The sequence below is a fragment of the Panthera leo genome, chromosome A1 (assembly GCF_018350215.1).
Source record: "Panthera leo isolate Ple1 chromosome A1, P.leo_Ple1_pat1.1, whole genome shotgun sequence".
NCBI lineage: Eukaryota > Metazoa > Chordata > Mammalia > Carnivora > Felidae > Panthera > Panthera leo.
The window spans coordinates 195423354-195449483 of record NC_056679.1 but is presented as its reverse complement, the minus strand read 5'-3'; the positions used below and the strand labels follow the sequence as shown (position 1 = coordinate 195449483).

Here is a 26130-nt window from a genome sequence, read left to right as displayed (position 1 = left end):
GCAAAAACACCGGGAAATGCCAAAACCGAACAAATAGATGTAGCCTATTTTATATCCCTCCCAGAGCTTCATAATGGACTTGACATGGTAAAGGCCGTGAGAAGTTCTGAAATAAACCAACGTGCTTATCTTTAAACTAGTTTTTTCCAAACATTTCTCATGGCACATTTTTGCACGTAATACCTATAAAACTCCTCTTTGGAAATATACTTTGGGGAACGTAGCTGGACCTCATAAAAGCTTGATCTCACTCACCCACAAAAAGAAAACAACCCAGCTCTCTCTCTCTCTCGGCCAAGTCTCATGGGCTAGACACCCCCCCCCCCCCCCCCCCCCCCCCCGTCATTACAAATCACCTGGCCTGGGGCCAAGCGTTCTCCCCCTTGGAGCCTGACCTCTCCCTGCCTTTGGGATAGAGTCCTCACCCTTAATTCAGCCTGCATGCCCTTCCTGACCCAGTCCCACCTTCCTCTGGAGCTTTGGGACTCAAGTACCACCAGACGCTTGCTTCTCTATCGAATTGCTTTCCATTCCCTGAATGCGCCACGAGGCAGGGGCTCCTGGAATCCCCAAGAGACTCCTAGCTCTCTGGGACGGCTCTTTTCTCCTGGGAGTGGCTCTTGAGCCCTCTGCTCCTCTCCGTACCCCCGTTAGCTCCGCTCACCTTGATCATGCTATACAGGGACTTTTCGTACTTGGTCCGGAATATCTCCCGAATGTCCAGCATGTCCAGCTCACTACGGGAGACCATGATGCGGATCAGGGTGTTGTCCCGAGTCCCCAGGCCCTAGAAAACAAATGGGTTTGGGGGACAGGGATGTGAGCGGAGGCTCAAGTGCAAACAGCCCCCAGCTTAGGTGAAAATACCATTGTCATGATGAGACAAAAGGAAGAACAAAAGAAGTAAAATATTGCCACTCTCCCTGAAGCTCCCCACGTGTCCCTCCTGCTTCGATGTTCCCTCCCCATTCAAACATCAGCCCCATTCTTGGTTTTCCTTATCATTTCACCATAACTTTGCAACTCTAAGCATATACTGTTTAGGTCTGTACATCTCGGAACTATGTAAATACACCACTGTCTATTCATTTCTCCTGGTACTCCTGACGGACACTGGGTTGTTTCTCATTCTTTCCTAATATGGCCAGTACTGCCACGCACAGTCTCATGAATGTATGCACACAGGAGCCATCTCTCCCCGGCTGAGCTGCCAGGCTTTACTTTGGCACAATGAAAGACGGTGAATGGGCTACAGTTCACTTGCCCTTGTGGGCTGGACACACAGGGCCGGGAAGGCCTGAGTTCCCGGGGCCTTGGGTCTGTGGCATCTGGCCACAAATGACTACATTCATGTACCCTGCTGTGCTATGGAATTGTCATCAGTTGCTGTGTGTCCTCTGCACAAACTAGTGGGAATCACTGTTCTCAGGTACACATCCAGGGTAGAATTGCTGGGTCACTGGGATAAACATCACGAGCCTTAGCAGACAAGAACAAGTATCTTCCAAAGTGGTCTAGCCTACGTACACTGGTTAATTAGTCATTCTGGTTAATTAAGATTTTTTCAGAGTGTGGGTTTCCAGCCCATCTGGCTGACGGATCATGTGCAGGCTGTCATGACACCCTGTGATCAATCAGGAAGTTAGAGTAGGTATTTGGGTGGGAAGGTGCATGGCCGGACAGCATCCCAGGTTCGGGAGCTCACCTGGGAAGAGTGCCCATCACTCTCTCCTGTGGCCAATCCCCTGAGGGCTCCTTGGCCAGTGGGCCCCAAAGACTTGTCAAAGAATCTCTACAGTCCCATGGGGATGGGTATAGACCCCCCCCACCCCCACCCCAGCTGGTTCCCACCAACCCCACCACACACCTTCATGGCCTTGAATAGCCTTTCAGCAAAATACTCTGGGGTGCTCCGGATACACTTCACTGAGAAGAGGGAGGAAGAGGCAGAGTTATTCTGGCGGTCTCTGGGTCGGGGTGGCCTGACCCCCTCTTTGTTTTTACTCCCTGGGGACTCCCAAGTGCAAACCCAGGAAGAACCAGGCTCCTGATAACCTGAGGCCGCACCCACTTTTAACGCAAACCCAGAGCATAACAATCAAGAAATAGGGGCTGTTGAAATGTGGGATGTGCATCTCAAAAACCCACTTCATCCTTCTAGTCTTCTTGGGTTTTGCAGGCAAACTGGGCCAGGTGGGGGCGGGGGGTAGCATTTGGGGTGGAACTGGGAAAGATGTTTCTTTAGCCTCCGCTGCAGAGAGGTACTGGCAGCTACATCACTTTGGATCTTGCTGACAGGGCAGGCTAGAGGCTGACTGCCTGAAACAGACTTGGTAGGGGCAGCTCTGTGCAAGAGGACAGCCTGGGGATACAGCTCTCCCCACCCAAAACGCACATACTACCTACCCTAGGTGCAGGCATAGCGACTCCTGCAATGTCCAGCTTCTAAGGGCCTCTGGGTCAGGCAGTCCATCCTCCCTGCCCCCATTTATCAGATGAGGACACTGACACCCAGAGAGGACAGTGACTTGCTCCAAGTCAACGGCAGATTTGGGAGAAGCCCCTGGGTTTGAACCCTGACTCCACCACCAGCTAGTCAGCTCCTGGCACGCCCCATGCTCAGAGTACCCCCCAAGTCATTACAAAACCACTCTCTGGCAAGTGACACAGCCTCCGTGAGATGTGGTTTCCTCATTTGTGAAATGGAGATAATGCCCACTCCTGGGTCTTTCTTCAAGATTAAACACTCAGTGCAGCGCCCAGCACACCGTATATGTTCTACGCAAGTCCGCTCTCCCGCTGGTTATTTCCCCAGGCTCAGCGCTCTCTCTCGCCCTACCACACACACCGGGGGACGGAGTGGCAGGAAGTCCGGGCCTGAGGCTCCCCTCCCTGCCTCCATGTGCTCTGGCCAGCCTTCAGAATCCATCGCCCATCCGACTTTCTCCTTCCTGCCTCCATACCGCATAACCCCCCTTTTTCATTCTTGGCACCCTGTTCCTGGGCCAGAATCCCAGAATCCAGCAAAGCCCCTAGGAATGCAAGGTCAGGACGTACCCACAGCCAGCATCAGCTTCTCAAAGTCCCCGGACAGCTCCCCTCGGATGCTGGCTTCAATCGGCTTCCCCGTGGTCTTTAGATACTCATCAAACACTGAGTCAGAGAGACAAGGATGTTGAGAGTTTCCCATAACACTGAGAAGAACCCAAGACCTCAGGAGGGGAGGGCGCTGTGGCCAGGACTAGAGTGCCCAACATGAAGGTAGGGCTGGTATTTGAGGAGCTAGCTGGCAGGAGGCCTGGCACACCACCAGCCACTGTGCACTCATGCTGTGTATGAGGTGAGACTACATATACTTCACTCCAGCATGAGGACAGGATTGGTACTCAGAAGGAAAGGTTGAGCGTCCTGTTAAGGACTTTGCTGAGGGACTATACAGACCACCATCTAATAAAACTGGGACTAGTACTTGAGTTGTAGATGAAGTAGCTATTGTGCTCTATTAGGAGAAAAGGAAAAAAGAATGGAATTCCAGGCACAACCCTAAGGGACCAGCTGTAGGTCTTTCTTCTCTGGAACTTACCCAAACGAAGATGCTGCTTGCTGCGATTTCCCAAAATATAAATGAACTGGGCTTCATCTGTTCCCCATTTCAGTTCCCCTGCCTCGTACAGGTCCTGAAAGGAAAGAAGAAGGACTTCATTGAAAGAGGAGAGAACTCCCTGGCCAAGCCAATCAACTGCTGCTGGATCCCTGATCATACCAGTAATTGGTAGCCTCAGGACCTTTGCATACACCTGTATACCTTCTTCTCTTTCTGGGGAAACTCCTACTCAACCTTCAAGGCCCAGAGTAAATGTCCCATTTGTTCTCAAAGTACTTCCTGATGTCCCCAAAGCAGAGTTCTCTTTCCTCCCCTCCTTCCCACTTCTAGGCTCCTACAGTTTTCTGCTTCTCTATAGCTTTGCTCCACTGTATATTATAATGATATATATGTAATGATATATCCATAGAGAAGGTGTATGCCTGTCTCTCCCAACACTATCTGATTTTGTTCACTAGTGATTCCCCAGTGCTTGGCCGAGTGTCTGACACATAGTAGGTGTTCAATAAATATTAATTAACTGAACAAATGAATGAATGAATGACAAAAGCTCCAAAATATATCTCACCAATTTTGTATACATTGTGTGCCTTTGAAAGATAATAAATCCTTTCTTCAACAGCGTGCTGTAAAAATGCTGGCCATGAACTGGTTATTTCTGGTGTTTCATGCACATTGCTTCACCTGGGACCCTTCCCCGGATCCCCAACCTCCCCTCTCTCGGGGCTCCCTTGCTGTGCCTCCCTTGGTGCTGGTTTACCTGGACATCCTGTTGCACCAAATCCTCGCTCACCACATCGTCCGCCTCCCTGGTTCCCTGGGCAGAGACACGGGGACATGAGGTTCAAATACCAGAGCAGGGGTGGCAGGGAGGGGAAGGCCTGGATGCCAGGGGTGGAAACAGGGAGGGTGGTGGCCCAGAAGTGTCCTGGAGCAGTAACTTACAGCTGCCACTACATCAAAGCCAAAGCACCTACTCGGTGAAAGGGAATCGTAGGGTCCCGCCCACTGGCTTTTCCCTTTATCCTCAGAGCTGGGATGGAAGAGGAGAGTCTGGGCAATGACCAAGGTCCCTCCAGGTGTCCCATCCCGGAGCAAGCAAGGGCCTGTACTGAGAACAGGACCCCACACAAGTCCCGGTATGGCTCACGATGCCCTCCAACAATGATACTGCAGGGGTAAAGAGTCTGCACGTCTGCATTCTACTGAGGGCTCCCATAACTTAACCCAAAGAACTCACCAGTGAGGATCTGAGATTTGGACCCTGAGATCCGAGCTCACAAGCAGTGAAGGCACCAAATCCTACTGGTGCTTCTGCTGCTCTGCCCACGCTCTGTGTCCCATCCGAAAAAAGGACAATACTCCCAGGGGACAGGGCCCAGCCTTACTGGACATCTTAGTTACGTGGGCACAGGTCAGACCTACTGCTTAACTCCTCTTCCCCCCTGGATCGTGCATCTCAGGATCCCAAAGCCCTTGCTTCTCTTGGGGACTGAGCTTAAGAAGACAGAGCACCCACATTTACAATCCATGCCGCGACACTGCCCACTGGCTGTTAGATGCTGGGGAGGAGTTGGAGCTCTCCTCTCCAGAACAAGTGGCTTTGAACATGGGGGCAAAGGTCACACTTTCCTACTCCTGAGGTTCCTGACCGTTCCCCAGCTGCTTCATATGGGATACGGATTGCTATGGCAACGGAGAAAAAGCCTGGTGGCAGCCGTGGTAGAATGTGTTACGGGAAGGGACGAGGTGAAAGAAACAAAGAAGTGGCTGAATTTCTATATAAAACTTCCTAAAAGTTTGGTCCTTGGAGCTGGGCTTCAAACTTCTCAATATCTGTCCCCACAGAGCCTGTGGTCACAGAGACTTCCGGGCAGCCGGGCAGGTGAAGGTGGGGCAGTGGAGCGGGACATGTTTTCTAGCCCCCTGCCGTCACAGAGAACACAAGCCTGCTGTTGCCAGAACTTTCAGTTATTCAAAAGAATGTAGAAATCTGGCTTTTGAGCAAAAGCTCCCTATTTTTAAATGTTAGCAACTAACTCAAAGCATTTTTTTAAAAAAAAAACACATTGTGGGGGCGCCTGGGTGGCCCAGTCGGTTGAGTGTCCGACTTCAGCTCAGGTCATGATCTCACAGTCCGTGAGTTTGAGCCCCGCATCGGGCTCTGTGCTGACAGCTGAGAGCCTGCAACCTGCTTTGGATTCTGTGTCTCCCTCTCTCTCTGCCTCTCCCCACTCTCTCTCAAAATGAATAAACATTTAAAAAAATTTTTTTAAACACATTGTATGGGAAAACCAACAGAAAAAAAAAACTTGGCAGATTGAAGTGGGCAGTGGACACCGTCTGCAGCCTCTTCATGGTCCCTTTTTAAGTACTCGTGGGTGGGAGGCAGGGGTGGCGGGGGTTGGCTGTGGGAGATGCAATGCAGGCAGCCCCAGAAATGCCACATCTCTGCTGGCGACACAGGGACGTGCCAGCCGTGTCAAACACGGCTGGGAAAACAATGGCAGGAGAGAGGCCTGGAGGGGAGTGGGAGGGGCGAGAGAGAGGGTGGGGAGAGGAAGGCCATAGGAGAGAATATTCCTGGGCACAAAAGAGAAGGGATGTGAGACAGAGAAATGCGGGTCGTCTTCTCGCTTCCTCAAACCGAGGACAACAGAGCAGTCCCCTGGATGCTCAGATTCTATACCCACATGAGCCAGAGAGAACCCATCTCAAATTTGAGGATAAAAGGGAAGCTGGGGGAGGGAGCGGCCACAGCTTACGAGGACTTTATACCTGAGGAGCCACCGAGGAGCCCCTCACAGACCACCCTGTCTGGGGCAACAGGCAGAAGGTGCCCACAGCCCTCTGCCCGCACTCTGGTAGAGAGCTCCAGGGAGGGCCCCAACGTAGACCAACCTGGAGCAGGACCACGAGCATCTTCTGGAAGTGGCCAGAGGTGTCGCCAATGATGTCAGCCTCCAGGTCTCGCTCGTAGGCTGCAGGGAAGGAACACAAGTTCTAGTCCCATCCCCATGAGACCTCAGGGATCCATTATCCAACATGATCAGATATTTGTTACAAATCCCAAAACCCAGTCTCCATGATGGCCATGGAAAGACCCAGGATGTATCTTTCACAGTGCTTTGTACTGACCCTGACACACTGAGATGGAATCTGCCCACTTCCCTTATCCCCACCTGTGCCATCTACCCAGGGTACCATGGCTGCTCACCTGGACGGTGGCTACGGCCTTCTAACTGTTCCCTCCTGCTTCTGCTCCCATCGCCCTCCAATCCACAGCAACCAGGGTGACTCTTGAAGCCCTCTCTGATCATGAGCTCCCCTGCTTCCCACCAATCTTGGAATAAAACACTGCCTCCTCTTGGCCTGTAAGGCCCCATGTGACCCTGTCCTGCTCTCGACCCTTCTGGCCTCACACCGACTACCAGAATTAATTCTGCCCCAGGGCCTTTGGACTTGCTATTCCCTTTGCCTGCAGGATCTTCTCCCCACTCCTTCCACAACAGGTTCCTTCTTTCTCATTTCCTCCCAAGACACGCTTTCCCTGACCACTTGCCTGGAGCAGGTCCTCCCCAATTAAAGTGTGATTCTTGTTACCTCGTTTGTTTCCTTCATACCACTTAACCACAATGTGTCATCACCGTGTTTACCTGCGTCTCGTCTGTATCCCTTTTCACCTTGTTAGTCTGCAAGTTCTAGGGGGCAAGGATGACATGGGTTTTGCCCTCCCACCATATCCTGAGAACCTAGAACAGTGCTGCACAGGGCAGCTATTTATGAGTGGGTGAGATGATGGACAGATCAGAGGGAAGGAGGAAAGCAGGTGGATGGAGAGTCCTAGGGCCCCACCCTTGCAGTTACCCTCACTGCCTATCTGAAAGTGCTGAACGGCCCCTTCGGCCCATCTCACCATCTTTGTATGCTGCCACCAGCTGGTGGATCTGCTCATTGGTCCGAGAAGCCAAGATCTCAATGAGGCACTTCTCGTCAGTGCCGATGCCCTGGGAGAAGAGAAGGGACACAGGCGTCGGGGCTGGGCACTTCTCGTCAGTGCCGATGCCTCGGGAGAAGAGAAGGGACACAGGCGCCAGGGCTGGGATGGGAGGCCACCACCAGCCATGGGGCTGGGTTCCTGGAGTGGCCAGAGCTATGACGTTCCCAGCAGGGAATGTCAGGGTGGTCCTACCATAGCTCTTGGTCACCAGACTGGAGCCGCTTGCTGCCCTGAGCATCAAAAGACATAGATTCTAGTCCTGCCTCTGCCAGCAGCTTGCTTTGTGACCTCTCATTAAGAAACTGTCTTTCTGGGCCTCGGTTTTCCCATCTGTAAAATGGAAAAGACGCCAGGTGCTCTGCCAAACTCCTCAGGACATCGAAGGCCATCTCTCACATCCTGAACTTACCAACATATGAAGTGCGTTCATGCTGGATTGCTCATCCGAGGCAAAGATGACAGCGCTTTACACACTGTAAAGTGCCAGGTACACTTAAGGGCTTTGATCCTTCCCTGCTTGCTGGGGGGCTACCCGCTCCTTCGACCAGACCGAGCTGCCCCTCCCATCCTGAACACACCTCCGCCACCGCTCCTGACGTTTCTTACCCGGCCCGGAAGGACCTTCTCACTCCAATCAACCAAATCCTCCCCAGGCTTCTGGGCACACCTTGATCTCCCATTTTCTGTGGCGCCCCCTCAAGTCACCCTGGGCCTGCCCTCCTGACCTCCTTTAGTATTCTCCTGGCCTTTGGGTATTGAGCATAATTTGTCTTCAGGTCCCTGTATCCTGCTTCTTCGGGGCTTACAGCTTACAGCTGCTGGGTTGGGGCCCGGGCCAAGGGCCCGCCTGACGAGGTCTGCCTCCCACCGACATCTGTCCCACTCTGTCCATCTGGAGGAGACTGTGGCGCCCGTCTGGGATGGGGTTTGAGCAAGCTGTCTCCTGCAGCAGGGCACCCTGCTGGCGGGTACAGGGCTCATGGAGTACGTGCTGCAGGGACCAGAATCTTCCCACTAATCACACCCCCGCCTGCAACACACATACACAGACCCACGCTTCTTACCGAGACGGCATCTTTAATTTCTTTGGCATCGCAATAGGCAAGCGGCCTCATGAGACCCACAATCAGTCGTTCAAACTTCCCCGTCAGCTCATACTTCAAGTCAGCAATGAGGTCCTGCGTTGAGGGTCAGGGGAAGGGAGGGAGGACGAGACGGAGGAGGAAGGGGAGGAGCACTTATGATAAGAATCACATTTAATGAGCACCTACTCTGTAAGGCACCAGGCTGCGTAAGCGCATGGAATTGTCACTTTTGGAGGCGTGTGCTATCATCAACCCTAAGACACGGGCTTAGAGACGTCGGGTAATTTGCCCCAAATCATGCAGCTAGCAAATGGCGGTGCAGGATTCAAGTCCATGGCACCGTGTCTCTTCCCCAGCATTGTCTGTTTACTTGTTTACTGGGTGTGTCTCCCACTATCTGTGAGTCCACAGGGCTGACACCTCACAGGTCTCCTTCCCCTGTGTAGCCCTAACACCGAGCACAGTGCCTAAGCATGTAGCAAGTGTTGGAGATGTATCTGTGGCTGAAGAGAAAGGAAGGCAGAACGGTCAGCACAGAGGCTGAGCTGGAATAAAAGAGGAAAGACCCTGAATGAACACACAGGCAAATGAAGTCAGCTCCCCAGCCCCACCCCACCTGCCCTCCAGTTGCCATGGTTACCTTGCCATAGAGGGACTTGTAGCTCTGGCAGATCTCTTGCCTCTGCCTGTTGCTCCGAGAAGTAATTAGCTCCAATATGGCCTCCTTGTCACTGCCTGGAAGACAGAAGGGCACCTGTTACCCTACCCCAACCTGCCTCCAGGAAGCCCACCAGGGCTACTCCCTGCAGTCTTCAGGACCAGCCTTCATGAGGCAGTGGTATGGGTGGGGGAGGATCTATGGGGACCCGTCAAGCCCCTACTGAGAAGGATCACAGCACCCACAGTCTCTGAGCTCGGAGGACCTGTGATCCAGCCCCCTCATCAGACCCATAATGAAACTGAGGTCCAGAGAGGAACAAGGTCTCATCCAAGCTTTTACAGTGAGACCTGGCTTAGAAAAACCCAGGTATCCTAACACACAAGACAGGGTTCCTTCAACAACGAGAAAAATAAAAGAGAATAACCAGCACCAAGTTCAGGGTAGTGGTTACCCCCAAGAGGAAAGGCAGGAGTGATGCTTCAGGAGTGGACCTATCAAGGAGGTTTCAACTCTACGAGGAAGCAAATGCAATTCCTCAAGGTGGGTGGCAGGCTGGTGGGTGAAGCTTCTATTATTTAGACCTTTTGGTTGGTCTGGAATAGTTCATTATAAAATTATGAAGAATAATACAAAGAGGAGACAAAAGAATCAGTGAGCACATCTCAACATTTCACTGGCCCCCTTGCCCCCAGCAGGGGCGTGGGCTGTGCCCACATGTGGGAACGTCCCCAAGCTCCCCTTCCTAGGGCTCCCCTGCTGGTAGCTGAGCACCCACCAAAGCCCTTCATGGCCGTGTAGAGAGCCTCGGCATCCCGGCTGGGGTCAAAGTCTGGGAAGTCATGAATGGAGCCCCGGTACTTGGTGCCCTGTGGAGACAGAAAGGAGAGAGAAAGGAACATAAACTGCTGACCTTGAGTTCCCAGCCCCAACCTCAGGTCACACTCTCAAGCCCGGGCACAGTCAGAGTCTAGGCTGAGTTCCCTTCCTCTGAAATTAAGCGCTGGCCACAGAAATCCTGGGCAAGGGTAGGGACGACTCTCCCTACACCTCCTGCCACAGCCTGTCCCCAAGGACAGTGCCATTTCCCCATGGGAGGGTGGCTCCGTTGAGCCCACAGTACTGCATAACCTTCCCAGAACCCAGGAGGGAGAAAAGCCAGGCTGAGTGCAAGGGGTAGAGATGATCCCTACAAGAGTAACGAGAGCTCTGCCTATTTTTACGGCACTTTACAGTTTATAAGGCCCTTTTGCCTTCACTCATGTGTTTCCAACTCGTGGGAGCATTTAAGATGATCTGTTATCACGAAAACAAACCAAGCCCAAAGAAGGAAAGCCTCTTGCCGGGGATCCCACAGACCCCAGATCTCTGGTCTGTTCCCCTCTGCTCTCCAGTTCTAGAAACCTTGCGGCTGCCAGCTTCTGAGGGGGAGGTCGTGGCCCAAGGGAAGCCCAGAGCCACCCTCAGAATTGATGCCAAGACAAGGTGCCGCCCTTCTGGGCCCAGTAAGCTGAGCTGGCAACTGGCATCTGAGGACAAGCTGGCTGGGTCCTTGGGGTGAAAGGGAGGAGAGGCAGAGCCAGAGGATCTTAGACATCGAACTTGAATGCACAATGGGCTGGTTCACAGAGAAGTCAGATGTGGGTCAGCTACATGGCCCCAGAGAAGTCAGATGTGGGTCAGCTACATGGCCCCAGAGAAGTATGGGGCCAGGAGAGTGGCCGAGAACTGGGAGAGCTGGGGATGCCACAGCCCAAGGCACTGAGCACACGGCATGGTGACAGGGCACTTAAGCCTGGGCCGGGGCCAACGTTAAGGGCTGAAGATTCGGGGAGAAAGAACACCTGACCCTGTCTTTCATGAGCTTCGGACCCAGAAGAGAGACATGCACACAAATCAGCACAGAGCTCGTAATAAATACCCTAGGACAGAGGCACAGTAATTTGGGAAGACAGTGGAGGCCGGTTCCAGCTAAGGGAGGGAATCAGGAAAGGCTTTGTGCAAGGGTTAAGGGTGCACAAACACCATGCCTTAATGGAATAAGAAGCAGGGGCGCCTGGGTGGCTCAGCTGGTGAAGAGACTGACTTAATTTTGGCTCAGGTCATGATCTCAGGGTTCATGGGTTTGAGCCCTGCCTCGGGCTCCATGATCACAGCGCTGAGCCTGCTTCAGATACTCTCTCTGCCCCTCCCCCACTCTCAAAAATAAATAAATGTTAAAAAACTTTTAATTAAAAAAAAAAAAAGGAGTAAGAAGCAAAGGCAAAAATGAGCCTCTGACAGCCTCCTGCACCCCCAGGGCTCACACTGAAGGACCTGGTCAGCTGTGTGGACGCCCCCTTGGTTTGTTTGCAGATGCTGCCCCTCTGAGGTATGCATGCGTGGGCGCAGGGTTGCTATTTAAAGTTCTGACGGGGCCGGTGACCAGAAAAGGGACACGGCCTTCTTCCTGCCACCCGTGAATCCCCTGCAACCTGATCACACCCCTGGGCAGAGAAGGAGAGTTAGTAACACACGCCAAATCCTGGGACCAGAAAAGACACAGTCCCTTGAGAAAGCCCTAGCAGTGTGTGTTTTGCTCACTGAGCATTCCCAGCACCTAGCACAGAGCCTGGCACAACTAAGTACTCACTGAATATCTGTTTCCTGGATGGATAGGCATGAGGATGGATGAATGACTGTGAATATATTCTGAGCAAATCCAAGAAGACTTCCTGGAGGTGAGTTCTAAAATGAGCCCTAAAGGAGGAGTGACAGAGCGGCCCCAAGGATTGGGGGCGGGGGACGGGAAAAGCAGAGAGGGGGAAGGCTTGGCACCGGAAACAGCATGGAAAAGTCCCAGGCACAAGGGCAAGCAAGAACATTCAGGGAGGCGGCCCAGGTTCTTCAGCGCTCAGTGCAGACACCCAAAGTCGCCAAGACCATGGGACTCCAAGGTGCCAGGAAGAAGAAGAGGAGAAGGTGGCAGGGCATGGGTCGCGGCAGCAAGCCGAGGACCCTCTCCCCTGTTGCTGTTCCTGCACCTCTACCCTGTGCGGTGTTGAGGACAGGGCTGCAAACGAAAGATGAGGCACTGCCATCATGGGGGAAGGGATGTCTTGGGGGAAGGGACATCTAATGACGGACAGGAAGCTCGATCAAAATGTTCCCTTCAAGACAGGCTTGGTGAGGAGCAAGGCCAATTTCCCATGTATGTCTTTGCACAAGGAAATAAACTCTTCCAGGGGACAGTGGCCAGTTTAGTTATCCCAGGAGGGTCCGTCAGGATCACAGCCACTAGAAGAGGGGGACATGATGGGGGGCCCTAGCATTGGTCCCATTTAGAAGCAGGAGACAGTCCTTCAAATCACCCAGGCCTGGTTTCCCACCATTGGTCATCCTCACGCCAACCTGAAGAATTCTGCATCTCTAGGTGCCATCTGTGTACCTGTCCCCTCTTCTCCACCTCACCCAGATGGCCTGTCACTCCTCGTGCAGACAGGTTCCTGGCCTCCAGCACCCATGGCCAAGGGGAGGGGAGAACAGAGAAGGGACTTTCCACCCTGAAATATTCAGCAGGTCCTGATGCCAGCTGGTGAGCAGCCTGGACCCTGGGGCTCTGAGGTCTCGGGACCCACCCCAACTGCTGCTAGAGTAGGAGCCTGAGGCCTCTCGGGAGCAGAGCTGATGTCACCTGGAGAGATGGCTGCCCGGCCAGGACTCCACCTCAGAGCAGCCTTGACCAGACCTGACCCAGGCCTCATCTCTGCAGCTGCTAGAGTTCCAGGTACCGGCACCTGCCCCTTTTGCCCCGCCCTCAGTGTTCTCATCCCCCATCATCGAGTTCAAACCCAGAACATCCTTGTGAAATGGATGCCACAGAGCCATGCATCCGGGGCCTTTCTGACACCACGCTATTTCTTCACATCTTTGGGCCTCAAGTTTACCACTTCTAGAAGGAAACACTGGGAGAATAGCACAATTAACACTGGGGGTGATCTGGACCAGATAAGAGTGAGCGGCTGGTTCTGTGCACGTGTGCGCAGGGTTTCTCAGACCTTCTGGTACTGTCTTCGGCAACCTTCTCCCTCCCCAAACCCTTGCACCCCAAGCGTGCCAAATTACTTTTGCTGCTCTGCACACCCTACATCAACTTCTCTCTGGCCTTCTGTTCCACTGTCCCCTCCCTCTGGAGCACATCAGCCCCCTTGCTCCTACCCAGTAGCGCTCTCCAGGCACCTTTCCGAGTTTCCCCAACCTACGTGCCCACAGAGCTCCTTTATGCCTCCACTAGAGCATGAGTGCCATGAATGGGGGATAACAGCTCATCTCACGGGATGAGGGACCTCTAAGCCTCTGCCACCCATTGACTCTTGCTTGCAGACTGTCTACTGCCCCCTGGTCCATGGCAACAAGAAACCACAGGTCAGCCAGGCAGAAGCGTGGCCTGGCAGCACTGGAACAGGATTCCAAAGTTCCGTGCCCTAGGTCCTGGCCCCTCTGACCTCCCAGGATCTGCGCTGTCCACTTGGGTCATGCAGAACCCTGCAGTTTGAATGCCTCCCAAGAAACAGCTCCGGCATGACTACATGTGGGAAATGGGGAACAGCAAGCTATGCCTTGGACCTCTGCCCATAACCACTAACACTTTCTCTTCCTGGTCAGAGAGACCACTTGTGCAAGTGCACTCCTCAGAGGCTGATAGGGAGGTCACAGCTAGGACTTTTTTGAGTATGGATCCTGTATCACATGAGACACTGTGCTCTTCAAAAATGGTGAAGATATCCTTAAGAATAGGTACCCTTAAGGCCCTTGTTTGCTGGGAGGCCCAGGGAGAGTCAGAACTCCCCCAAGATCACACAGCTCCTGTATTAGGTCTATGGCCAGCAGCTCTGTGATTGAAGTGAGGAGCAAAAGGGGCCAAGTCAGGTGTCCCCTGTGGGTGTTTTTTAAATGTTTTCATTTATTTATTTTGAGAGAGAGCGCCCACGTGTGTGTTTGAGTGGGGCAGGGGCAGAGACAGAGGGAGAGAGAGCATCCCAAGCAGGCTCCGCACTGTCAGTGTAGAGCCGGACACAGGGCTCGAACTCACAAACTGTGAGATCATGACCTGAGCCAAAATCAAGAGTCAGGTGCTTAACCTGCTGAGCCCCCCAGGTGCCCTAGGTGCCCCCTTGGTTTTATTCTCCCTTCCTGGTCATCATCATTGCAGTGGCCCTATTTCCTTCTCTAAGGCTAGCCAACAAGGGTCACTCTCAGGTGAACCGTGGCACAGAATGACACGTAGCTCTGCCCAAGGACGGAACCCAATCCTGGCCACGTCCAGGAGTAAAAGCTCCACCACGCCTTAGCTTCTACTGCCCAGCAAAGTGGTCATGCAGCATGAGAAACTGGGGTCTCCCAAGCCAGGATATCCCAGGTGCACGTTGACAAGGGACACTTCCATCTCCAGAGCAGAGAGAACCCTCTAATGCTTTTGCCTACCCAGTAGCCATCTCCCTGGGGAACCACTTAAGCCATGTAGTTCAGGTAGGACCAACTCTACCCTCTGAATCCAAGTTACCATTGTCCCAGCCAATGAGAGCCAAACCTAGGACTTTTCCTGGAATCCCTGGGAATAAATTAGGCTGTTTCCTCCAGGCTGCCCAGGAAGCAGAATGGAAGCCTAGGACAGCTGGTGTCTAGAGCACCAAATCAGGGAAGAGCCGCCCAAGAATGACGCCATGCAGAGGAACTCTAGTTCACAGAGGCAGAATCCTGACAATATCATTTGGGTCCCTGGAACCAGCCCAACCTGAAGCCCTGGGCTTTTCAGTCATATAAGCCAATATACATCTGATTAGGATGTTATATGCTGTCATTGGTCACTTGCAACTAAAAAGGATGTGATCTGTAACAGGAGCAAGCAAAGCCTGAGAACCTCCCCTGCTCCTTTCTAGATGAAGGTACCAGGGATCTGCAGAGTGGGCCTCGTGACTCTAGAAGCCCAGGAAAGGCAGAGCACAGGCTTCAGGAGGGGAAAGGCTCCTTACCTGTGCTGGTTTGGCCATGGTATCAGGTTTTGCAGCAGATAACGCTGTGGAGAAGAAAGAGACCCGTGAGATCTGGTCCCCTCCATTCTTTCCCCCAATTTCCTCACCCATCTTTCCTCCCAAGGGAAGGCAGGCTCCCCCTACTGTTTTCCAGCTGCCTCCAGCCCTTTTGGTTAAATTACCCCCCGGCCTGCTTCAGGGCCAGATGCCTTTTTCAGAAGACAATGAACAGACTAGCCTGTGTCCAGATACTCACACCAGGATGGGAAAGAGACTTGGAGCCCAGAAGGAGACAGGGAGCGACCACCGACCCGCACGACTCCCCCAGGCGGTGCAGGGCACCTGCCCAGGTATCCCACTTAACCCTCACAGCGATCCTTCCCAGCACCAGATTCTCCCTTTCCACAGGGGAAGAAGTGGAGGATAGGGGAGTCAGGGAGGTTGCACCATTTACCCAAAGTCACACAGCTTAAAGATGAATGCAACAAAGTCCAGACTCCAGAGTCCGTGCTACCTGCACCACGCATGTTCTATGTCTAAGTCACCAAGAATGGTTCCAGAGGCCAGGGCTTAACGTTCTACAGATGAGAGTGCTCAAAGGGCTCTGGGCCACCTGTTGCAAATATCTGAAGGGCTGTCGTTCCTGTGGAAGTCAGTGAGCATTTCTTTAGCGTCTACTCTGATTAGGCACTGCTCTAGGCACTGATGACACAGCAATCCGTAAAAGAGATTTTTAAAGCCCTGCTTTTCTGTGGCTTACTCCATAATGGGGAAGAATAACATGCATATGGCAAAAAGTAAGAAGAAAAGATAATACTTGGTCAGGAGAGAGTGACACGGGGTACAAGCCTAGGCTGAGTGATCAGAGGATCGCAAGAACCATGCCGATCCCTGGGGGCAGTGTGGTCAATGGACCCACTGTGGCTAATGTGGCAGCAGGGAGTGGAGGCAGGGGACCAGCACTGAGGACTTTTCGCTGATAGGACAAATGGGACACATGATCTGATCAAAGGGGGTGTAGGAGACAGCGTCTAGAGTGAAGAAATAAGGAACAAAAATGTCTTACCTAAAAAAGAAATGAAAAAAGGGCTGTAACTGGTTTGGAAATGGGAAGAACAGGGGCGGGGCAGGCTAATGGGCACTCTCAACAGGAAGGCAGGGATGGAAGTGAAGCAATTTTCCGGGGACAAGAGGAGAAGGAAGGGCCGGTACGTTCCGTTTCAGTCAGGACCGTACGACTGGGTCTTTTTAAACGATGTCTGTGTATTACTTTTGAAGATTTTTTTATAGTTATTTACTTTTGAGAAAGAGACAGAGGGTGAGCAGGGGAGGGGCAGAGAGAGAGAGGGAGTCAAAGAATCCGAAGCAGGCTCCAGGCTCTGAGCTGTCAGCACAGAGCCCGACGCGGGGCTCGAATTCCTGAACCAGGAGATCATGACCCGAGCTGAAGTCAGATGCTCAACCGACTGAGCCACCCAGGCGCCCCTGTGTGTTACTTTTTAAAAGTAAGAATAAGAACCTCGATCAGCTCCTACAAGGAGCAGAACTAGAAGAGCGGAAACCAGGGTGGCATTTTAGCTCAGTGCTTTCCCGTTCTCCATGTAGCCCACCACCACCAAAAGAAAAGAAACCCACCCCCCCCCCCCCAAAAAAAAAAAAAACACTTAGGGGAAGTCAGCCCTTGACCTCAGTCCATAATCCTGCTCTCATCTTGGGGCACTAGAGACAGTGTGACACGGTAGAGAGAACACAGGTTTTGGAGTCAGGTGGACAGAACTGGATTGTCACTTATTAGCTACGTGCCCTTCAGCATATTGCTCATCTCTGAGTTCAATGTCATCTCAAGTACAAAACTGGGGCTTTCCCTTTGCTCCCTTGCAGGACTGTTGGAGGAGGAGACATTTTAATTGAAGTCAAGGGCAGAGCACAGGAGGCCAGGTACTCACTGCACTGGTGGGAAGTTCTGACGGGGCTTTGTCGTGTTTGCCTGTGTCCCCAGTGCCTGATCATGAGTCCCCCACACTGCAGTCAGCAGACAGACAGGAGGAGGGGCTGGGAGTGAACAGCAGAGGACAGAGATCTGTCTGCAACCCCAGCAGAGCTTGAGGAAACCCTGCTGTTTCCCTGACAACCAGGGGCCCCTCTGTACAAACATGCAACTCTCACCAGGAAATGGAAACTCCCCCACCCCCCACCAGGGGAGGAGGGCCCAAGTCTACCCCAGGGCCTGGCGGGGGAGCCAGCTCAGGGGTTTCCCAGGCCTGGGGCATGGTGTGGGCAGGGGGTGAGGGATCCCCAAGGCCAGCATCGAAATGGACAGAAAGAGGCCTGGGAAGTCCGCTGAGGCAGGCAGGGCTAAGGCCTGTCACCTGCACCTCCAGTCTGGAAGCATTTTCCTTTGGCCTTGTTGCTGGAAACTTCAGCTGCTGGCTGTAGCCCAGGCCCATCTGGACGAGAGCCCTTTCCAAGGAGAGACGGCTTAGGGCCTCCAAGTCTTTGGGAAAATGTCCTCAGCTCAGAGAGCAGTCTGTGTGTGCTTCATGTGAGTGCTCGTCTTGTGTCTACACAAAAAGCAAACTTATTCCAGAACTAGAGGTTGAGACGGCCATTTGTGGGGTGGGGAGGGGTTTGAATCTCCAACAGCCCCTCCTCTGTGGGCTTAGGGAAGCCCTGGTGCTAATCAGAGGCGCCATCTATCTTGGCTTTACAGGGGTCTCTGACCCCTCCCAGAGCAACCCAGACTGTACCTCTCAAATTGGTTGAATGAATGTGTTATATACAATATTTCAGAATCCCAGAGGGCTCTTAACCATCCACTACTTCAGGCCCCTCATTTTCTAGATGAGGTAAAGGCATTTCAGGGAGGGTAAGTAACTTGCCAAGGCCCAGACAATGGCCAATATCTGTGCCTCCAAGCCCCAGGTCATAAGCCCTTACACCACTGTGGGCCCTGGCTGCAATGGGATATTAGGAGAGGCCCAAGAAAAAGACCTAGGTCTGATTCTCAATCTGTCTGTAACCTCAGACAAGCCAGGTTCCCGTTCTGGACCTCAGTTTCTTCATCTGTAAAATGGGGATAATATCACTCTCTCTTTGGGAAAATCCAGAATGGCTGAGAGAGGCTTTTATAGATTTCAACCATGAATTTTCATAGCAAAATCTAGAATATTAGTCTCAGGGGCTTCTCTCCCAGGTCACAGGATTCTTCTCTATCCCTAAGCCTCCCCCCTACCCAATATGCTAGTCTTATCATCCTGGTTGAAATAGCTTCACAAGACTGGCAGGTATGGCCATTCTAGACCTGTGCCTCTCTCCTCCCAGGAACCCTGAACCTCTTCTGACCTGGATATGCAACAGGGCTCATGATGACTGATCATTCCAGAAATCCATTCAAGGGTGGGGGGCGAGCGGTGGGCACCTGGGTGGCTCAGTCGGTTAAACATCAGACTTTTGATTTCAGCTCAGGTCGTGATCTCACAGTTTGTGAGGTCGAGCCCTGTGTCAGGCTCTGTGCTGACTGCAGAGCTTGCTTGGGATTCTCTCCCTCCCTCTCTCTCTGCCCCTCCCCTGCTATGTGGGTGCATGCCTCTCTCTCTCTCAAAAAATAATTATTTTAATTATTATTTAATTATTAAATATTATCTGATAATAATTATGTGATTATATAATATAAATATTATTAGTTATTATTTAATAATTAAATAATTATTGAGAGACACAGAGCAAAAGCTGGGGAGGGGCAGAGAGAGGGAGACACAGAATCTAAAGTAGGCTCCAGGCTCTGGTCTGTGAGCACAGAGGCCGATGCTGGGCTTGAGCTCATAGACCATGAGATCATGACCTGAGCCAAAGTCGGACACTTAACCGACTGAGCCACCCAGGCATCCCCCCAATTTTTTTTTTTTTTTTTAAATCTATTCAAGGGTAGAGTCTCCCAGTGGCTTTTTGCTACTCTGGCTACCCCCCTGCCTTAGTCCTTTAGCCTGCAAGCCATCAAGTTTCCTTCCTTCCCCTTTGGGAGCTCCAGACTGATTCCAGGAGGAATGCTCTAGGGTAGAGAACACACCAGAGCTGGCAGGACTTATGGCTTACCACTGCCCAAGTGCAAGACCTGGGAAACCACAAGCTGGACAGGGGAAGGGTCTTGCCAAATCATGCAAGAGGCATGGGCTTTCAGGTAGGACCTCGCTGGGAGTCACAGCTCCACCCCCAGTGTGTGATTTAGGTAAACTACCTTAACTGAATCTCAATTTCCATATCTGCAGAATGCACGTAAAAGTTATCTCCAAGTACTGGTAAATAAATGAAATAGCAGATGAAGAGCCCTAAGCACAGTGCCTATTACAGAATAAAGTCTTAATAAATGGTAGCTTTTATTATGATAAAACCAAACATTTACAGTAGAAGCAGAGTGGCATCGTAATCAAGAATGCAGGCTTTGCAGGCATGGCCTGAGTTCAAATCCAGACACATCAGGGGCACCTGGGTGGCTCAGTCGGCTAAGCGTCTGACTTCGGCTCAGGTCACGGGTTCCTGAGTGCAAACCCCGTGTTGGGCTCTGTGCTGACAGCTCAGAGCCTGGAGCCTGCTTTGGTTTCTACATCTCCCTCTCTCTCTCTGCTCCTCTCTGGCTCACACTTTGCCTCTTTCTCTCAAAAATAAACATTAAAATAAATAAATAAATAAATAAACCAACATTTATAAAGGGGAAAAAACTCCAGACATTCCAGAAAATTCCTAGCTCATGACCTATGGCAAGTTCTGTCATTTCTCTCTGACTCAGTTTCTGCATCTGGGAAATGCTAATATCCTACGGTTTTTGGTGAAAATTCTATAAACTAAGGTGGGTAAAATACTCAGCATGGCCAGGAACACATTAAATGTGTAGTAAGTGTAATTACTACACATTTGGCTTCTGTTATCAAGGTCACCGTTGCAGAGCAGTGGTCTCCAAAGTGGGGTACACTTCAAGCCATTGGGGTACAGGACAAAAACTACAACTTTCTCAATTTTTTTTTACCTTGTCCTTTTCTGTTGCATTTGTGCCACATATATACAGTTATAAGATGCATGTTAGGGGTTCAGGCTGATAGATGTGCACAATCAAGAGTCTGGACTTCAAGGGAATAAAGCAGATAGAGGGGACAGGAGATGTCAGACTGAACAGAAACACCAGCATAAGAAAAAAGCATTTCTGTTCTCCAAAGATGTCTTGCCTACTTTGGAGGAAGACAGAGCGCTTTCAGGGAGGGTGGCAACGCTGAGCGTAGGGGGTAAAACCAGGTGTGTGGGGGAAGTAAATGTGAGAATAATCAAAAAATAACTTGGAAGGTCACACAAACACTCAGCCAGACCTCTGTGCCCCTAGGGCCTGGGGACTCTAACTTGGGCCAGGTCACTCCTTGCCCACTTGTCCCCAGGGACCCCTTTCAATGCAGGCCATCTTAGCTCAGCATCCAAGGCTCATGACATCCTTCCTGATTTGTCTTCCCCTCTCTCTCCTTCACCCACCACCACACTCCTTCCCCACTAAGCCCACACAACCCCTTCTACCAGCATTTTCTATCCAGCCTTCTAGCATCAAAACCAGTGCTTTTCAATTCTGGCTTCATTAATGCCACCTGGGGAGTTTTTCCAATTTACCAAAGTGTAAGGTCAATGCCTAGAGATTCTGACTCATTGGTTTCTGGGGTGAGGCGTAGGCTTTGGTAATTTTTAAAAACTTTTCTAGGTGATTCTTCCAACTCTTCCAGGAAGCCAGGAGGGATTTCTCTTGCCTCTGAACCCCCCATAGTACTCAGAAATCACCTATATTAGACTGGCTTGGGTCAACCATTTGGATTTACCACTCCTCAAATAGAGGGAGGTTGCTTTCCTCCAAGGTATTCTAGGAAAAAAATCTACCTCAAACCCTCCGGGTTATCTGATTCCAGTCTGTCTTTGAGTTATTTTACAGCTCAGTAATTTGTAGGTAAATGGTGGTAATATAAAATAATTCTTACAGACACCCTCATACTATTCTATCTGATAAAGGTCCAATTAATTCCCCTCTCCTTCTGCCGGAAAAACCAGTTTGCCTCCATTTGAAAATTCCTTTTAAAAAAAGTGTCTACTGATTCTCTTTCAAGCTGGTTTTAACATCTGCCTGTCCAGTCATTAGTAAGTTAGTAGAATAAAATCTTGGCACATGATCATTTTTATATCTTTTGAATCACGATTTTACTGTTTCTTTCTTTTTTTTTTTTTTTAATTTTTTTAACGTTTATTTATTTTTGAGACAGAGAGAGAGCACGAACGGGGGAGGGTCAGAGAGAGAGGGAGACACAGAATCTGAAACAGGCTCCAGGCTCTGAGCAGTCAGCACAGAGCCCGACACGGGGCTCGAACTCACATACCGCGAGATCGTGACCTGAGCCGAAGTCGGACGCTTAACCGACTGAGCCACCCAGGCGCCCCACGATTTTACTGTTTCTTAAAAATGACTGTTCCTGCTTCTTTGCTGTACCCCTTAGCATAGGGTATGACTCATAAGGATTGTTGGGTGAAATACATTGAGCTGTTTTAATACTTTCTTAGTGACCCCGTTGGGGGTAAAAAATCATACAATAAGAGGACATCCAGGCTAGTGGTTTTCAAACTGTGCTTAATTCCTCATTATATAGCCAGGAGAGGAAATAACTTGAGGGGTTAAGTATAATTTGCCCAATGTCACTAAGAAAACTAGTGATGAAGCAGGGGCTCATTTTTCAAAAAAATATTTACTGAGCTTGTCCATTGGCTGGAGATGGGGGTAGAATAAAAACTGAGACCGATGAGTCTCCCACCCATACAAAGCTGGCAATCTAGTGCAGTAATCCTCAATTGTTTTGGTCTCATATACCACCAGTAACAAACAACAACAACAACAACAAAAAATTGAGCATTCATCACGATAAAAATATATTTTGTAAGCATGAGATTAAAGGCATATGTAAGAAGAGGCCTGTCTCTTCCTGTACCCCAGAAAATCATCTTCGCGCCCCCCAGGATGTGTGCACCCGACTTCAGAGGCCCCTGGCCTATAAAATCGATATCCTTCCCTTCCCCTTTTCCTGATGGCTCCTCCCCCAGCCTACAGGAAGACACCAGGATCAGCCCCACAGTCCTCGGGGAGCAAGCCTTTGATGAAGCCAGGGGAAATGCCATTCCTGGCCTTGTGCCTGGGCACACCCCCCCAGCTGGAGGCACTCGGGTTTCTTAGAGAGCAGTGTCTCTCCCTCTCCTGACCCAGAACCCTTGATCTCAGGGTTGGGCAAGTCCCCAGGAGATCCTCGGGCTGCCCCAGGTTTAGAATTGGATGGGCCTGGGTTTGAACCCCAGTTCAGGTCACTTTTGTGAGAGACAGCAATGTGTAGTGTCTAATGGGACAGACGCTGGAGCCCCATTGCCTGACAGTGAAGCCTGACCTGCACTTTGGGAGCTGTTTGGCCTTGGGTAAGTACTTAGCCTCATATGCAAAACAGGATAAAAAGAGTGCCCAGCTCAGAGGAGTGCTGGCGAGGACAGAAAGAAGACACATCTAGAGCCTCGAAGTGGCCCTGCCACACAGGAAACACAACGTTAGACGTTAGTATTATTTCTTCCCTAAACTTCTGAGGGCTGACTTCCCACGTCTGCAAAATAGGCATGGTAACAGCATGTAATATATCAAGGCTTCGGCCAGAGCCTGACAAGTTGGAAGGGTTCAATAAACAATGCAGGTTACGATTTTATTATTATTTCAGATGCACCAGGACACCCGTTTTACAGATGAGGAACCTGAGGCTCAGGTCACCTGACTTCTCAAGCACCACACCCTTCTGAGATGACAACGGTAGCACTTGCTTCTCTGGGCACAGCACTCTGCAGTTTACAAGGCGCTCTCACAGCTGCTGTCTTATAATCTCAGGAGGGTATCAACCTCCTCCTCATTTTACAGGAGGGCAATCTGAAGCTCAAAGAACCCAAAGACAGTCATTTCTCCCTAGCCAGTCTCTGTGGGAGCTTCTCAATCCCAGGAGGAAAGGAAATGCAGTGGCTGGATGCCTAGCCAAGAAATTTATAAGCATAACAGTCCTCCCTTCCCAAAGACTCCGTCTCCTCCATTGTGGAGGTGCAGGGAGGGCGGGTGTGAGGACAAGACCCGGACTTGCATGCTCAGAAATCAGGGTACAGACCACATCCTGCACTTTGTCCCCACCCAGGAAGTATCTTGGAGAAGCTGGGTGGGGTGAGGCTAAGTGATACCACTGGGCCTCCCCAGAAAATCCTAGAATAATACAACATGAGGAGTCATGCAGCCTGCACCCATTCTACCAGCTGGATGCCCTGGACACATCTCTTACCCCTCTACAGAGGAAGGAACTAACGCCCAGAAGGGTAGATGTGCCCAGGGCCCCAGCTACTCAGAGGCTGGGGCCGAGGCTGGAGCCTGGTGGCCCAAGGCTCCTGCTGGGTGCTGCACTGCAGATGCTCCAGAGGCTGGCAGCTTCCCAACACTGCAGAACTCCCCCGCCCCGTCCCAGGGGTCAGCTCCAATAGGCAAGGTTCCGCACTTCCAAAGGACAGCCCCCCTCCTTTGCACACTGGTGTCCACATTCTGCCCCAGCAAGAGCTATGGCCCTTACTCAGAAACCGCAAATATTTTCTGAATCTGAGCAGCCAGTGCCTTGGGAACAAAGGGTGGAAGGCAAGGAAAGATGGATGAGTGACTGTCACAGCTGCAGAGGGGGATGCAGGCCTATGCCTCCCTCCCTGGCCCCACCCAACTCCCAGAATCCTAAGTCCTAGAACAGTTGAATCCTAGAACACCAGCGCTGGAAGCGACAGCCAGTCAAGCAGCCTTTGCTACGGATGGTTAACTAAGCCCCAGAGAGGGAAGGGCCTTGCCCAAGGACCCCTCCAGCACCTGGAACTGTAACCCTGCTTTCCATGACTCCCAGGCCAGTGCCCTCTGCATGGCACAGGCCTGCCAGCTGGAAGGGCAAGGTCTGCAGGAGCTGCAGCTGGATGGATCATTCACCTGGAAGGGCCAAGCAGGACAGGATATCCCTCCTGGGTCAGTGCGCTAGCAATTTAAGGTGTGCTTTGGGTGGGGCGGGGGAAGTGAGGGAAAAGAGCAGAAGGAGGAAACCAGAGTCCTTTCACCAACCCGGGAGCCATATGGCCAAATTTGGAATTGTCAGGAAGACCCAAGGGGGTTTAGAGAAAAGGAAGGGGAGGGAGGAAGCAAAGGCTGGATTCTCTTAGCAAAAGCCCCCCCCCCCACCCCCTTCCCCTTGCAGGGCTTACAAGGGTCGCCCAGGCTTCCCAAGCCTGTAATCAAGACTTCCCAAACTTGCAATCATTCCTTGCAGCTGACAAATAAATCAATTTTAACGATACCCATCATTTCCACCAAGAGGGTCTGAGTTTATCAGCTCTCGACTTGGAAAAGAAACGTGAGGCTCAGAGAGGGAAAGCTACGGATTCAAGGTCACACTGAAAGTTGATGGTGAAGCTGGGATTGGATTCAGGGTATTTCAGTCCCATGCGGGTATTTTGGGAGTTATCTGAAGCCCCAAGAGCTTTGGTTAGGCCTAAAATGGGCTTCCGGAGAGGAGAAAGAAGGGTGGGGCCTCCGTCCTTAGAGCCCAGCTCTGAGTCTCCTTTATGCCAGCGGTGATCCAAAGGGGACGGGCGGGTCCCTGGGGTGTGAACAAGCCAGCCGCCCCCCCCCCCCATCGGTCTGCACACAGAGCCTTCTTTCCAACAACACCCACAAACCGCTGCACCAGCGGCTGGACGATATGACTCTTCCTGCAGCCTCAGTCTCCGTTTGGCCTCAGCCACACCCTTCCCTGCGGGTCCTTAGATCCCCGTCCAGCTGTCCCCAACCCTAGATCTTCTAAGTCTCTCCAGCCCCCGCCCCCTCTCAAAGCGCGGCCAGCAGCCGGCTCTGCGTCTGCCGGGTTGCCCCCAGCCCCTGGACCACACCCGCTGCAGGTCGGTTCGCCCGCCCCTCTCCTCCCCTCCTTTCCCCTCCTGCTCTCCCCTCCCCCAGCCAGAGCGCCTTCGCCTCTGCTTCTACGCTCGCGGCTCTAAATTTGCTCCACTGCGTTCCCCCAGGCACGTTCAGCCCGCGACCCTCCCGGGTTACCGCGCCCTCGCGTTCCCGCCCCGCCGCCGCTCCCCACCTGCCCGCGCCCTCCACCTGCCTGCGCGCACCCCTCCCAGGAGCCTCGCGGGAGGCACAGGTCAGCAATGACTGGGCGTTTATTGCTCGTCCCCGCGTCCCTGCAGCCCTCAGGAAGGGGAATCCCTCGAAGCGATCCCCTCTCCGGCCTCAATCCACTCACCGCGCGGCGGAGGCTTCCTGTAGCGGACTGGGAGACGGACGCGCGGTCGCGACGCGGAGCTCGCAGGGTGGGAGCCCGTTAGCCGAGCAGGAGCAGCAGCGCGGGGCGGGCCGGGAGGACAGCGGGCGGCTGCTCCCCCGCAGGACACGTGGCGCGCGAAGGCCAATCGGGCTCGCCCCGCCTCCTCTCCCCCAGTCCCACCCCCCAAGTTCATTCGCTCTTGGAATCTTAGAATGTCACCAGCCCGGAGCGGCCCAGCCCCACAGCCCGGAGAACCTACGTCAGTGCTCAGACCCCCGCAAAGACCTAGAGAAAGTAGGGGGATTTGGCCAAGGCCACTCAAGGCCAGAAGTCAGGGCTTCCGATTCCCTGAGCTGGACATTTCTCCCCCAAATTGCTACTACTTGCCAAAACTTT

At 52.1% G+C, this 26130-nt stretch overlaps 1 protein-coding gene across 3 annotated transcripts in view; it reads right to left on the bottom strand.

The window, feature by feature from the left end:
• ANXA6 (annexin A6) overlaps positions 1 to 25851 on the bottom strand; it is a 48673-nt gene extending 22822 nt beyond the window's left edge. For 2 of the 3 annotated variants that reach the window (XM_042948813.1, XM_042948833.1), the window contains exons 1-12: positions 25714 to 25851; positions 15359 to 15402; positions 10126 to 10216; positions 9330 to 9424; positions 8669 to 8782; positions 7521 to 7611; positions 6506 to 6585; positions 4365 to 4421; positions 3584 to 3677; positions 3058 to 3153; positions 1868 to 1926; positions 665 to 787 (exon numbers count right to left, since the gene is read on the bottom strand). In XM_042948813.1, the coding sequence (XP_042804747.1) occupies positions 665 to 787; positions 1868 to 1926; positions 3058 to 3153; positions 3584 to 3677; positions 4365 to 4421; positions 6506 to 6585; positions 7521 to 7611; positions 8669 to 8782; positions 9330 to 9424; positions 10126 to 10216; positions 15359 to 15376 (918 nt within the window). In that variant the 5' untranslated portion in view covers positions 15377 to 15402; positions 25714 to 25851. Of the gene's footprint in view, positions 1 to 664; positions 788 to 1867; positions 1927 to 3057; positions 3154 to 3583; positions 3678 to 4364; positions 4422 to 6505; positions 6586 to 7520; positions 7612 to 8668; positions 8783 to 9329; positions 9425 to 10125; positions 10217 to 15358; positions 15403 to 25572; positions 25595 to 25713 lie in introns of those variants that run through there. The other variant, XM_042948823.1, reaches the window with a different exon arrangement.
• Positions 25852 to 26130: the final 279 nt, after the last annotated feature.